General features: G+C 42.6%; 1 protein-coding gene across 1 annotated transcript in view; it reads right to left on the bottom strand.

The window, feature by feature from the left end:
- LOC124718777 (histone-lysine N-methyltransferase 2C-like) overlaps window positions 1-13,345 on the bottom strand; it is a 434,091-nt gene that overhangs the window by 354,635 nt on the left and 66,111 nt on the right. The window contains exons 13-16 of the mRNA XM_047244388.1: window positions 10,973-11,194; window positions 8,451-8,632; window positions 4,641-4,805; window positions 2,616-2,785 (exon numbers count right to left, since the gene is read on the bottom strand). Coding sequence (XP_047100344.1) covers window positions 2,616-2,785; window positions 4,641-4,805; window positions 8,451-8,632; window positions 10,973-11,194 — 739 coding nt within the window. The remainder of the gene's footprint in view (window positions 1-2,615; window positions 2,786-4,640; window positions 4,806-8,450; window positions 8,633-10,972; window positions 11,195-13,345) is intronic.

Raw genomic sequence — 13,345 nt, 5'->3', positions numbered from 1 at the left:
TCTTCATTTTGGAACACAAACAGGTTATTTATTTCTGTGAGGTACTGAGATGTCTGCTACTTCTACAGGCAAGAACGTAGATATAAGGCAGTGTCAACGGTCATCAGAAATGTAGTATAAGTGTATCAGACACAGTACATTAGAATTTAACCACCACAGAATGACACGTTTGTTCGAGGTTAGGGATAATGTTCCGCTCTTAACAAGGTCAACTCGGCAGAAGGACGAGGTCGAGAAACGAATCGGGAGAGGTCTCGTCTACAGAACTGCCGAGCATTTGTCTGTAAAGAACCACAAAAATTGATTCTCCCAAAACAGTCTTGGGGCAGGTGGCCCACTGTCCAGAACGACAGACATGACGACTATCTGCTCATGAACAGCCAAGAAAGGTGGCAGGGAAGAAAGCTTAGGGTTTAGCGTGCCATCAACCATGAGGTCGTTAGAGGCAGAACGTGAGCTCAAGGTCAGTAAGGGGAAGAAATTGGCCGTGTCCTTTCCGACAGACTGCCGCAGGATTTGCCTCGAGTGGTCTCGAAAAACCGCAAGAAATCTAAACTTCGGCGGCCGGATGTGAGTTTTGACTGCTGCCCAGTGTTCTACCGCTGAGGTACCTCACTCCGTCGTTGCCGAGAAGACGTTACGATGTATTAAGTAGTTTAGGTCCTCAGCCTCTGTGTAGATGTCAAACACAGTAATTGCCACTTACAACTGCTACCAGTATTAATTAGATTATTCAACTAAAATGTATCCTGCAACAGAAAAGGAACGTCAGAAATTTTACAATCTGGTCGAACTCCATTAAATTTTGAGTATGTTAAAAAGGATGTTGCAGGCTGCCAACTCAGTATACCAATCATCCAATAATTCTGACATACACGATTTACTTTTCAGAATATTGACACAGAAAGAAAAGATTTATTACCCACTTGCCAATTTGAACATTTGACGCGCACAACGTACAAAAATGAGTGTACGGATGAATCAGTAATGTTTTGAATTGAGTATATCTACATATATACTCTGTGAACCACTGTGAAGTGCATGATGGAGGGTACATCCCACTCGACCAACTATCAGGGCTTTTTCCCGTTCCATTCACATATGGAGTATAGGAAGAGTGATTATTTACAAGCCTCTGTGCATGCTGACATTAATCTAATCTTGTCCTAACAATTCTCTCAGGAACAGGTTGTAGTACTCGTATACTCCTGGTTGTTGAAACTTTGTAGACTTCCACGACACAGTTTCCGTCCATCCTCGAGAGTCTGCAAGTTCAGTTCTTTCAACATCTCCGTGACAGTCTCCTATGGGTCAAACCAACTTGTGACCACTTGTGCTGCCCTTCTCTGGATATATTCGATATCCTATTCTAGTCCTATTTGGAGTGTGTCCCACACACTGAGCAATATTTTAGGATGGCCCACGATTTCTAAGCAATCTGCTCTACAGACTGCCTGCATTTCCCAGGTATCATACCAATAAACCAAAGTCTACCCACCTTACCCATGACTGAGCTCGTGTGAGTATTCCATTTCGTGTCCCTACTAAGTTTTACACAGAGGTAATCTGTATGAGTTTAGTCACAAATTTCGCCTGATACCTTGTACAATGGGACGTACCCTCTGCCATGCACTTCACGGTGGTTCGTAGAGTACACACGTATATGTAGACCACCGTACTTTTGATAAGATTAGGAGTAACATCTGTTTCTAACTTCCTTCCTTCCTTCCAACAAACAAACATTAATTACAGAAATCTTCTAAACCAACAACGTTCCAATACAAATTTTCACCCTACAGCAGAGTGTGTGCCGATTTGAAACTTCTCAGTATATCAAAACAGTTTTAATCTACTGGAAACTTTCAAAACAAAGTGGTTTAAAGTTAATAATATGATAGTCTTACAACACTTTTAAGTTATGCTGAAAACCAGCCAAAGTATACAGTTCAATTGATGACTGGATTCTTCCACCATCTATTGGAGGAAAAACTTCATATTTATGTGTGAAAAGCCGTTTATTAGTAATCAGTTATAGGATTATCAGGTCATTGTTAGGTAATGACTGATCACGACACTTGGAAAGTCGTGAACAACAATTATGTACAGGTGTTAATATTTTTCTTTAGTTTGCAAGGTTTAGATTCTTGCACTTACATGTCACTGTGCACACTACTCAGTTGTTCACTAATGATGGCCAGATGATTTGAAAACTGGTCACTGATAACCAAATATGGGTGGACCAAGTGCCGCATCTGCAAAGTAGGAAAAGATATATTGCTACTTACCGTAAAGAAAACATGTTACGTCTCACAGACAGGCACAATTAAAAGACGCTTACAACTCGGGCCCGAGTTGTCGTAGTTGGTGGTCATTTGTGTTACTTCTCTATGGTAAGTAACAATCTGTCTTTTCCTACATTTTTGATATTTCTACGTGGAGTTTCCACTGTTTGAAACTCTGTCGCCTTCACTTTTCACCCTTAAATATGAATAATTCCTGCCTTATGCCTATTCATTAACACAATTCCTAGGTAAAATGTTTTGCCCCACCCATATTTTTACAGCTCGCCCTACAATCGTCCTCCACTGCCACACCAGCTCGAATTACAAACACACCCGGACTCTTGCAGACTGGTGGCGGAGGCCTGGGGGCGAGGTTGGACGAGGGCAGTAGGTGCGGGGGTGGCTCGTCACGCGGCCGGCACATCAGGCACGTGTAGCCCTCCTCCGAACACCGCTCCGCTTCCGACTCTGTCTTGATCTGGTCGCAGGCACAGTGCAGCCACCTGTTCGTAAAAATGGAAGACTTATTAAAGACAGTACCTTGCAAAAGAGTCAAACTACCTACACAAGATAAATTGGGGTTACAAGAGAAATACAGTAAACCACACAAGGTAGTACGGACCCTACGACTAATCTTAAGAGTTAGGGTGAATTAGAGGCAAACCTACATTTATAGCTTTTTCAAATTTAGAAATCTACTGCAGACACTGTCAACTGAAATACAGCCTCCATAATTTTGAAGTTACTGAGGATAAAACACAGGGAGCGGTAAGTTATCTACAGCTTGTACAGAAACCAGACTGCAGGACACGAAGGAGAGGCGGTGGCTGAGAAAGGAATAACACAGGATTGTAGGCTACCACCCATAGTATCTGGTATGTATAGTGAGCTACCAGTAAAAGAAATGAGATATTTGGCAACTGAATTAATGTTAAGGGAGACGAAATACAAACTTTCAATTTACAGATGACACTGGAAATTCTGTCAGGAAGTGCAAAGACTTAGAAGATCCGTTGAACGCAAAGGACAGTGTCTCAAAGACAGACCGCAAAATAGCTAATGACAGCAGCATTACGAAGGATTAAAAATGTAGATCGGCAATAGCGAGAACAGCATTTCTGAAAAAGAGAATCGTGTTATCGTCAAATATAAATTTAGGTGTTAGGAAGCCTTTTCTGAAAGTACACGTACGGATTGTAACGTTATATGAATGTGAAATGTGGACATAAAGCAGTAGAGAGGAGAACTGAAAAGAAGCGTTTGAAATGTGATGTTACAGAAAAATGCTACAGATTAGATGGGTAGATAAAATAACCGATGAGGAGGTACTGAATCAAACCAGGGAGAAAAGAAATTTACGACTAAAGGAAGGGACCAGTTGACACGGCACTTTCTGAGGCATAAAGGGATAGTAAGTTTGGTAATGGAGGTAAGTGTAAGTGGGGAGAGAACAAGACTCAATTACAGCAAGTAGGTTCCAGCAGATGTAGGCTGCAACAGTTGTGCAGAGATGAAAAGGTCTGCACAGAATACATCGGCTTGCGGAGATGAATCGAACCAATCTTCAGATTGAAGATCACGACAACATTAAAAACAGCAGCAACAAGAAAAATTATAATGGTTACTTTGGAAGTAATGTGCTGCAACAGAAAAGTATCTGCTTGTAACGTCATTTCTGAGGTTGTTACACCGTCACTGATAATATATTTCTAGGCGCACCGCAACACCGACACTTACACTTTTTGCACAATACATCAAAAGCAGCGAGAGGAACAGGTGATCCCACTGTTCAGTATCAGAAGTCTGTAAACAGCAATTACATCATATCATTAACTATATCCAAGCATGATTTATAGTGAAAGTGACAGCTATTCTCCTAGACAACCTATTCCCCAAACATTGCTACTCTTTAGAAAGACTATTCCCTACACATTTTCAAATTAACTGGTCCTATGGTTGACACGATCTTAAATTTAGTGGTGGCTTCCCAACTTTGCTTCACTTGAAACCTACACCCTCAATTATTACATTTTTGATAACTGCCTACTGAAATACAAATGTCCAGAAATTTCATACACAACAAAACAGATATGTAGGTTAACGAGTCTGAGGGCCCAACATTCAAATTTCTTAAAATCTCCCTAAGCATCTGTTCCATCACAATTTAAGAAAATGCTAAGGCATCTAGCATTTCAGAGAATGCCAGCACTGGAAAATAAATGTACCACAAGCGGAGCGGTAGATGGACTTCAATCTCACTCGAATGTGAAGTGTTAGACCAATCGGATAACAATTTTTTTTATCAGTTAGGAAGGTACAAGAGTGTACATTTTGCTAAGGAGTGAAGCTTCACCTTACCTCTCACACTGCACACACTGTATAATGAGGTCTCCTTCGCAATAGGCGTCGCTGCACGCCGGGCAAGTATTCATCGAGGCGCAGGGACCGCACTCCGTGAAGCTCTTTTGCCAGGTGCAGTTGAATCCGGGGTCGTTGCTGCCACACACGGTGCACACGGCACACCTGATGACGGCAAGGAGTAACATATACACCGACGGCCGATACTAAAGCAAAATACTCTAAAGGAGAAACGGTAGAAATTATTAGCACAGTCCAAACACAATTCGTGACTATTTACATTGGTGAGTTTATTGGGCATTGTATTGGGAAAATGTGCAGCACTTTTATCTCAAAACAAATATGTACATTTGTACTTTTCTCCCCTCAATTTAAAAAAAAGAATTCGAACAGCTGAACGTTATCACGATGTGTCACAATTCCTTTTGCTGTCTCGAGTCACCCACACGACGGTTGTTTTGCTGCAACAGACACTAGCCTATCTTGTGCCAGTCTTTCTGTACCCGTATAACTACTGTAACCTTGCTTTGCAACGGAAGTTAAAGAAGGGCCACTCGAATACTGTCGATTTTGAGGGTCCTGTAACTCTTATCGTTAAAAACAGAACCCTTAAAAGACCAAATTGTCAAATAGATAAAATTTTTCGAAAGAAGCAAACTAATTTCATGAAGTTTTTAATACACGAAGCAAAACCTGAAAATCCGTATAACCTAGCTGAGTAAATTGTCTGTATTCATATTATGCCACTTAATTCTGTCACTAACATTAACTTCCAGAAATACTTCTGTCATTGATGTAAAGAAACTAACAGCACTGTTCCTCAGTGTACTACAAAACTAACCGGACAATATGAGAAGGAGAGACCAATTGTTGGAGACAGCACCGGACGAGATATGACAACATGACAGCCCCAAGGTGAAAGACACAGTATGTGGAAGACTGAGATTGCTGCAAAAACTTCGCACATGAGTTAATACGAGTGGAAAGCTAAGTGCATTGTAAATGACAGAGGTGGGAGGGGGGCAGCAAAAAACAGACTGGTCAGAAAATAAAAGATGTAGAAAACTAAAGTGGAGTGAAGAAAGGAGTAGTTACTGTGAAGATACACTGAGACTGAAGAAATTAAAGTAAATTAAGGCAGGTCGGTGGCGAGAACCGAGGACGTGTTGTAGCACTAGTTCCCACTTGTGGAGTTATGAGAAATTGGTGTCTGGGGGAAGAATGCAGACGGCACTGACGTCACGATCGTCATGCCGTAGAACGTGCTCTGCAACAGGATATTGTGTGTTGCCGGTATACATCCTCTGTCTGTGCCCATTCTTCCTAACCGATAACTTGGTGGTAGTCATGCTGATGCAAAAGGCCAGTGTTTACATAACAACTGGTATATGAGATGGGTCATTTGACAGATGCGTCTCCCTCGAATAGTATATGTTTCGCCAGTAACAGGACTGCTGTAGGTGGTCGCAGAAGAACAACAAACACATAAAAAAAGGTATACTTAAGCAAGTTTTCAGAGACAGTGGCTCCTCCTTACAGCAGAAAGATTGAAGGGGAATGAAAAAAGGTGGCCGAAAGGACTGGAGAGGTTTAGGTACAGGGGTGGATTTTGGAAAAGTCACCCGGGGTGGGGGACAGTCACAGGGGTAGCAACCGTAGGGTAGGACGATTGGTTTAGAAGGATTGTAGGGTCTGACAAGGATATTGCAGAGATCGGGAGGGCGACAGAAAGCTATTCTAAGTGTGGTGTGCACGATCTCAGATAGAATGGGTCTCAGATCTCATTTCAGGGCACAATTTTAGGAAGTCGTGGCCTCGTCAAAGTAGCTGATTAATACAGCTGAGACCAGGATAATACCGAGTCACCACTGTTGTGCTCTGAAGTTGTTTTTGGAGGGATCGGCACTACCAGGACTGGATGCGATGGCTCGGGAAATCTGCTTTTTGAACTAGGCCAGTGGGGTAATTACGTCCAGTGAAGGCCGAGGTGAGAACGGTGCTGTATTGCTGTAAAGAGCCTGCTCAAATGCCGAGGCTGTACGGGAGGGAACATTTGACGTGGAAAGTACGACGACTGTCAAAATGTAAGTACTGTTGTTTGTTTGTAGGTTTTATATGGGCACGAGTGTGCGCCTGACCTCCAGTGAGGATGAGATCGAGGAAAGTGGTGCGGGATTCAGTACAGGACCACGTTAAATTTAACTGGAAGAAGGAGTTTAATGACTCTAGGGATTTTAACAGGTCCATACGGCCACGATTTCATCTATATATCTAAACCAAACTAGGGGCTGAGGGTTAGGGAAAGCCCCCTCCAAGCGACCCATAAATAAAGTTGGCATAGGAAGGAGCCTTCCCAGTTCCCATGGATGTATTCCTGATCTGTTTGCATGTCTGCCCCTCAAAGGTGAATTAGTAGTTGGAGTCGATTAAGGTGATTGTGAAGGATGTTGCAGGTTCGGAATCTAACAATGGAAAATCTGGGATGGAATGTAACAATATTATGAAAAGGAAAGTTTCCAGAATGAGATTCTCACTCTGCAGCGGAGCGTGCACTGATATGAAACTTCCTGGCAGATTAACACTGTGTGCCCGACCGAGACTCGAACTCGGGACCTTTGCCTTTCACGGGCAAGTTTGGAAGGTAGGAGACGAGATACTGGCAGAAGTAAAGCTGTGAGGACCGGGCACGAGTTGTGCTTCGGTAGCTCAGCGAAAGGCGTCCCGAGTTCGAGTCTCGGTCGGGCACACAGTTTTAATCTTCCAGGAAGTTTCAAAAGGAAAGTTGCTACTCACCATATAGCACAGATGCCGAGTCGCAAATAGGCACAACAAAAAGACTGTCACAATATAAGCTTTCGCCCATCGAGGCCTTTGTCAAAAATAGACAGCACACACACACACACACACACACACACACACACACACACACACACACACACACAGGCAAACGCAACTCTCACCACACACAACTGCAGCCACACTGTGTGGCTTCAGCTGACGGGTTTGAAATCAGTCAATTAAGGTGAGCAGGAACAATGTCACAGGCAGGACACCACAGGAAGCGTGCCGTTTATAAGAAGTGATACTTAAGGCAGGTTCTATGTACGCTGGACAATAGGAATAACAGTGTCAGAATCAGGTGCTACATTGCCAATCACAGGAAAACTGTCTTCCAACAGTCTGGGAGTTCACAGCAACAGTGCATTCATTTCCCCGACAGCAGACACTATTAATCGTGAGGTCCAGCACGCACACAATGAGTCATTTACGAAATGCTGCTGTTTATAAAATCTGTACCACACAGTAGGTCAAGGTGGTCGTAGCTTCTTACGGCCACACGACAGACCTTCAAAACGAACCCACACCGTTATGTGTTTATCGTGGGCTGAGAAAAAGTTGCTTTATAAAAATCGTAAGAACTTCTTTTTGGGTAATTTAAATATTCTGTAAGTTAAGATTTCCACTACCAATATATGTGCCTATAAACAATTAAAATTTTATTAACATCGGACATACACACTTCAAGCTATACAATTTTGAAGTTAACAGATTGCAGTGAAAGTGCCAAAAACCATACAATACTTACTGCAACCTAAAATAAAAAATATATAATGAACTTAATACCAAATACAGCTCAACACAGAATAAAACAGGAAAAGTATCGGTATAACTCATTTTGCGATAGGCCTATCGGTTTGCACGTAATCAAACTCCAGTCTCCGTAGTAAAAAATTTGATAATAATATCTGTTTCTGCAACTACGACGTTTCGTGCTCTACCGTAGCAGGTTCCTGCGAGGAGGTCACTCACCACTTGCACTTCCAGTTGCCATGGGGCACGTACTCGAGGCGCGGCTGCATGCAGTAGATGTGGTACGAGATGTCGCAGTCGTCGCACAGGATGAGGCGCGCCTCGTCGTCGCGCAGGCCGCAGCCCTCGCACACCGTGCAGTCCAGGCAACGCCAGCCTTTCTGCAGGATCACCTTCGTCACCTGCGGTGGGGCAGGAGGGAGAATTATCGGTTACCGAGGCTATCCGAAAAGTAAATAGTTACGGCAAGTTTATCTAAAAATTATTAAAACTAGAAGTGGGCATCCGTCTATAATCGGCAATAAATTTTTTAGGTGGCGGAAGAGGGGGCAGCACAAACTGTGAAATCTGTCATTTTGGGTACCTCAACTGTTGGGAACTTTACACAGATTTCACCGTTTGTCGCACAATTTTTCCTGGAAATAACAGTTTGCATCTACATCTTTGATTATTTCAGAAAATGTAAAATCCGGGATGGAATGTAACAATACTACAAAGAGGATATTCCAACTCACCATATAGAGGAGATGCTGAGCCACAGATAGGCACAACAAAAAGACTATCAGAACGTTAGTTTTGGCTAGCAAGGCCTTCGTCGAAAAACACACACTTGACGCGCACTCGAACGCAACTTACACACACGACCACAGTCTCCGGATTTGGCCTCAGCAGCCAGAGACCGTGGTCACGTGTGTGGGAGTTGCTTTTGCGTGAGTGTATCTCTGTACGGAGTCTCTTCTCGAAGAAGGCCTTGCTGGTCGAAAGCTCACTTTCAGGCAGTGTTTTTGTTGTGTCTATCTGCGACTCGGCGTCTCCTTTTGATTGTTTCTTCCCTAGATGCTAGTTTCAGGGCACACCTCCTTTCTAAAACGCCCTAGTATAAAAAAAATACATTGGGACCTGAAAAATTCGTATTTGCAATAAATACAAATTCTGACTCGTAATGTCAAAGCACAAATTTGCTTAATGACAGCTATTCCACAGCAAATTGTATCCATATGAACTGTACCATCAGAGATAGTTCAAAATAACTTTACTTTCTGTATACACATATAAAAAATGTACCTAATTTTTGGTTATCAGCATTGCACACCGTCTTGCAAAGGTGAGTGTAAGAACATGTTTCGATCGATGCTCAATTGTGGGTAGTCGAACGGTCTGTACAAGATACGTACCGTCTAATGCAACACAGAACTCAGATGTGGGCTTTAGCATCACAGAACAAAGAAATGCATATAATTGTCTGCCACCTACTCTTCAAAATTTGGCATAAAAATTTTGTACTTTAATATAGCAGTTTTCGGTGGTAGATGATTTGAACAGAAGTTGCTTCATAATGCCACCAGAGGTCAGGTCTGCACTACCTCATTTACAACACTGCCAACCTTAGTGCTTTGTATTTTCCGTTGCTCATTTTCTTTTCTTATTTTGAAATGAGTGAAAAGACTATCCCCAGCCCATCACAGAGTTAGACTGCGATCTCCATCAAATTGGAAGGTGTCGGCAATCCCTGTTACCGTGAGTCAGTGTGTAGGCTAGGTGCCCTGTGAGAGGGAGGTGGTGCTCGCTTCCCCAGACCAGTCTTCTCCCCTCCGGCGATCAGAACTGCGGTCTGTTTACGCTCTCAGTCAGCTGCCAGTTTAGTGTGTCTCCGATCTGCACAACAGTGACCGAGAACAAAAAATCCAGTCAGCATCTTCAAACCGTGGCGGAAATGTTCTCCTAATAAGCAAATATTGTTACTTTCGGTTTTACTTTGACAGTATTAAATACCTTATCGGTTATGTCTGTAGTGTTGTCAAGTACGTGTCACACGGCTACAAATGCCCACAAAAAGTCAAAATTGACACTCCCGACATTTTTAAGTATAATATTCGGTGGGACAAGAAAAATAATATTGAGAAGGACCTTAAAATCAGAGAAGCACTCTTCTCAGCAACAAGATAATGCAACGGTCGATTTCAAAGCCCAGGTTCGATTCCCGGCGGGGTTAGGGATTTTCTCTGCCTCGTGATGACTGGGTGTTGTGTGCTGTCCTTAGGTTAGTTAGGTTTAAGTAGTTCTAAGTTCTAGGGGACTGGTGACCTTAGATGTTAAGTCTCATAGTGCTCAGAGCCATTTTTTTTTATTTCAAAGCACTAAGCCTTCATCTTCAAGCAATTAGTGTGAAAACCTTTTAAATATGTACGTTTAATAATTCACAAACAAAAAAATTTAGATGTGTATTCCACCAAAGATACGTGTGAACTTCATCAAAAATAGTTGCGAGTTTTCTCTAAAACAGATTCTAAATTTTCTACAAGAGACTGAGTCTCTACATAAAGATTGCAATTTCAATAAATAGCATTAAAATAATATTATACTACAATTAATTTATGCAATGTGTAACATTACATTAAACTTTACGAGCCGTACAACGTAGTTTAGGTTACAGGTATCTTTATCACGGGGGTAAAACGAGGCATCGGGACGGGTTCGAGTGCTACGGCAAATCTGTCTCGCTGTCGCCTGTGGGCACTCACCTTGACGTTGACACAATAGGGGTGATAGCACTGGCCACACTGCGAGCAGGCGATGAGGCAGCCCTCCTGGTCAATGCCGATGGCGCCGCACATGACGCACAGGTCCTGCGTCAGTACGAACTTGTCCTTGGCCGAACACAACACCAGCCTGTTCTCTATGCCGTGCTCCTCGTCTGCCGGCTGCCGCCCACCGCTCTGCTGGGACGTGTCCACTTGGGGCCTCTGCAACGGGGCGAACGAGTGCGCGGTGAGGTCGGCCGAAGGTGGAAAGCGAATTTGAAGGGAAGGTATTTTTCAGTGCGGTGCGGGTGCGAGCGTACACTGTACGAAACTCTACCTCCGGATGACATAAAGAGGGGCCTTTTTTTTTTTTAAATTGAGTACCATTTTTGCATTAAACAAATACGAACCAACTTTTAAAACCATTTATTATCACTTAAAAACTGTGTACCTTAAACTATAAAAGTGTGTGTCTTAAACTACATTACAACACAATTTCCACCAATTTTAAAGCACTTACCATAATGAACAGCCGATTTCTAAATTCTATTATAAAAATCTGTCATCCAATTTGCCAACCACTCCGAGTGCCATTTTCACATCACGTCGTTGCTATGGCACTGATTGTCTACGTGTTTCATAAAGAATACTCTCTGAAACTCGTTACACAAGGGTGAAATTGTGAAGTGTTTCTTTTCTCAAATTTTTCAGTAACTTTCCGCACCGACTCTTTTGGTGATGACACACAGTCACATATTGCAAACCGTAACACAGGCAAACATTTCCGTTACGGAGTCTGTGATTAGTGGACAGACACGAGGTACTCGGCACGAACGTGCAGATAGCTGACAGTGGTACTGTGGTGGCCGTATTAAAAACTACTTATTTAAAAAGACACGTCTCATACGTTACGTGTAACCTGCGTTCTCCCAGAAATATAAAGTCTACTGATCAAAACTTCTTGCACCATTTCAGTCTACACAAATAATTAGGAAACACTCGTCTTGTCTGCAGGAGGTCAGTTCAGTGCAAGACGCAGTATACAGAAGATACACGACGGGAACACACACAAACCTAAAATTAATGCACTTGTACACAGATGTGGCAACAATAAAGAAAAATGCGACATTCGTTAAGAATGTGAACTCTGAGAAACAGTTCCAACTAAATAAATAAAGGATGCGAAGGATGTCAAGACTGTGTTGTCTCATTCCCATTTGGATAAAATGTAGATAGAGTGGTAGCTCAGCTGCAGAGAAAGTAGCTAGTCACCATTTAAGAAAGTGACATTCGCCAGACATTATTTCGCAGCAGCACCAAAAGTCTCAATCGTTCTGTTCGCACAGAAATTTGAATCCTGTTCCTTAAATATATCAGTCTAGTTTCGTACGTATGGCACCACTTTTACAGTAAGCAAATTAAATACTAGGCATACGAGATACGATCACTCGTACACCGAAACAGGGAGCAGGAGGCGAACAATGCTTCCTGCACCTGCCACCTAGACTTTCCTATTTTTATAACATTATCTCTAGCTGAAAACAAGCAACTAATTTAGCACAAGCTTCTTAATAAATGTTAAAAATGCTAAACATTAAAAACTGTTCCTCACACGAGCAGTTGCACGCAACTGAGTACACCTATCTCGACACACGAAGCACACTACGGTGTCAATGAGACAATTCTTAACGTACCACTGTCATTCCGCCCTTCCAAAGTTCCACTCATAAACTGTGCTCTGACACCAGTAGGCTTTCATTAAAGTTCAAGTATCTCAGAATTTATCACAATGGTCAATTCGTGAAATGTAAGAGGACGTAATACTCTGCACTGTTCCCGGAATGGACAATCTCTACGAAACTCGTATCACCTCTCCTGTTGTGTCTGCCACTGGAGGTCAATGACCATCTCCGTGACACTCTTGCACTCGATAAATTCTCCATTGAACCCCACCTGTGGCGTCCCTGACTACAGCATCATCTTATAATGGTCTCAATTAGCTTCTGACATTTTTCAGTTAGCCATTTATATATAGCCTACTGTGAACAATGAGAGTCCTGAAATCCATACCAAAGCTACTTTCACATCTGTAGACTTCTTTGCTTTAAAAATTACGTGCCGAGTTCTATCGGTTTGGAACTCTTAAATACAATAAAAGAGCCCATCCGATATTCTGTAAGTGCGTATTTAGTTTATTAGTGTAGAGTGCCTGGAACTTCCCCGTGCAGTTATGTTGTCAGTACCGGTAACACCTGTCTCTTCCTCACAGATTACAGAAGCACACGAGGCAGTACACTCTCTGCCAACTGAATTATAGCACGACAACCGAATTCTGGCACAACACTTTGAGCCGTGTGTGGGAAGCCATTCGAG

Source organism: Schistocerca piceifrons, chromosome 10 (genome assembly GCF_021461385.2).
Source record: "Schistocerca piceifrons isolate TAMUIC-IGC-003096 chromosome 10, iqSchPice1.1, whole genome shotgun sequence".
NCBI classification, from domain to species: domain Eukaryota; kingdom Metazoa; phylum Arthropoda; class Insecta; order Orthoptera; family Acrididae; genus Schistocerca; species Schistocerca piceifrons.
The sequence above is the reverse complement of the archived record's forward strand: the minus strand, read 5'-3'. Positions and strand labels throughout refer to the sequence as shown.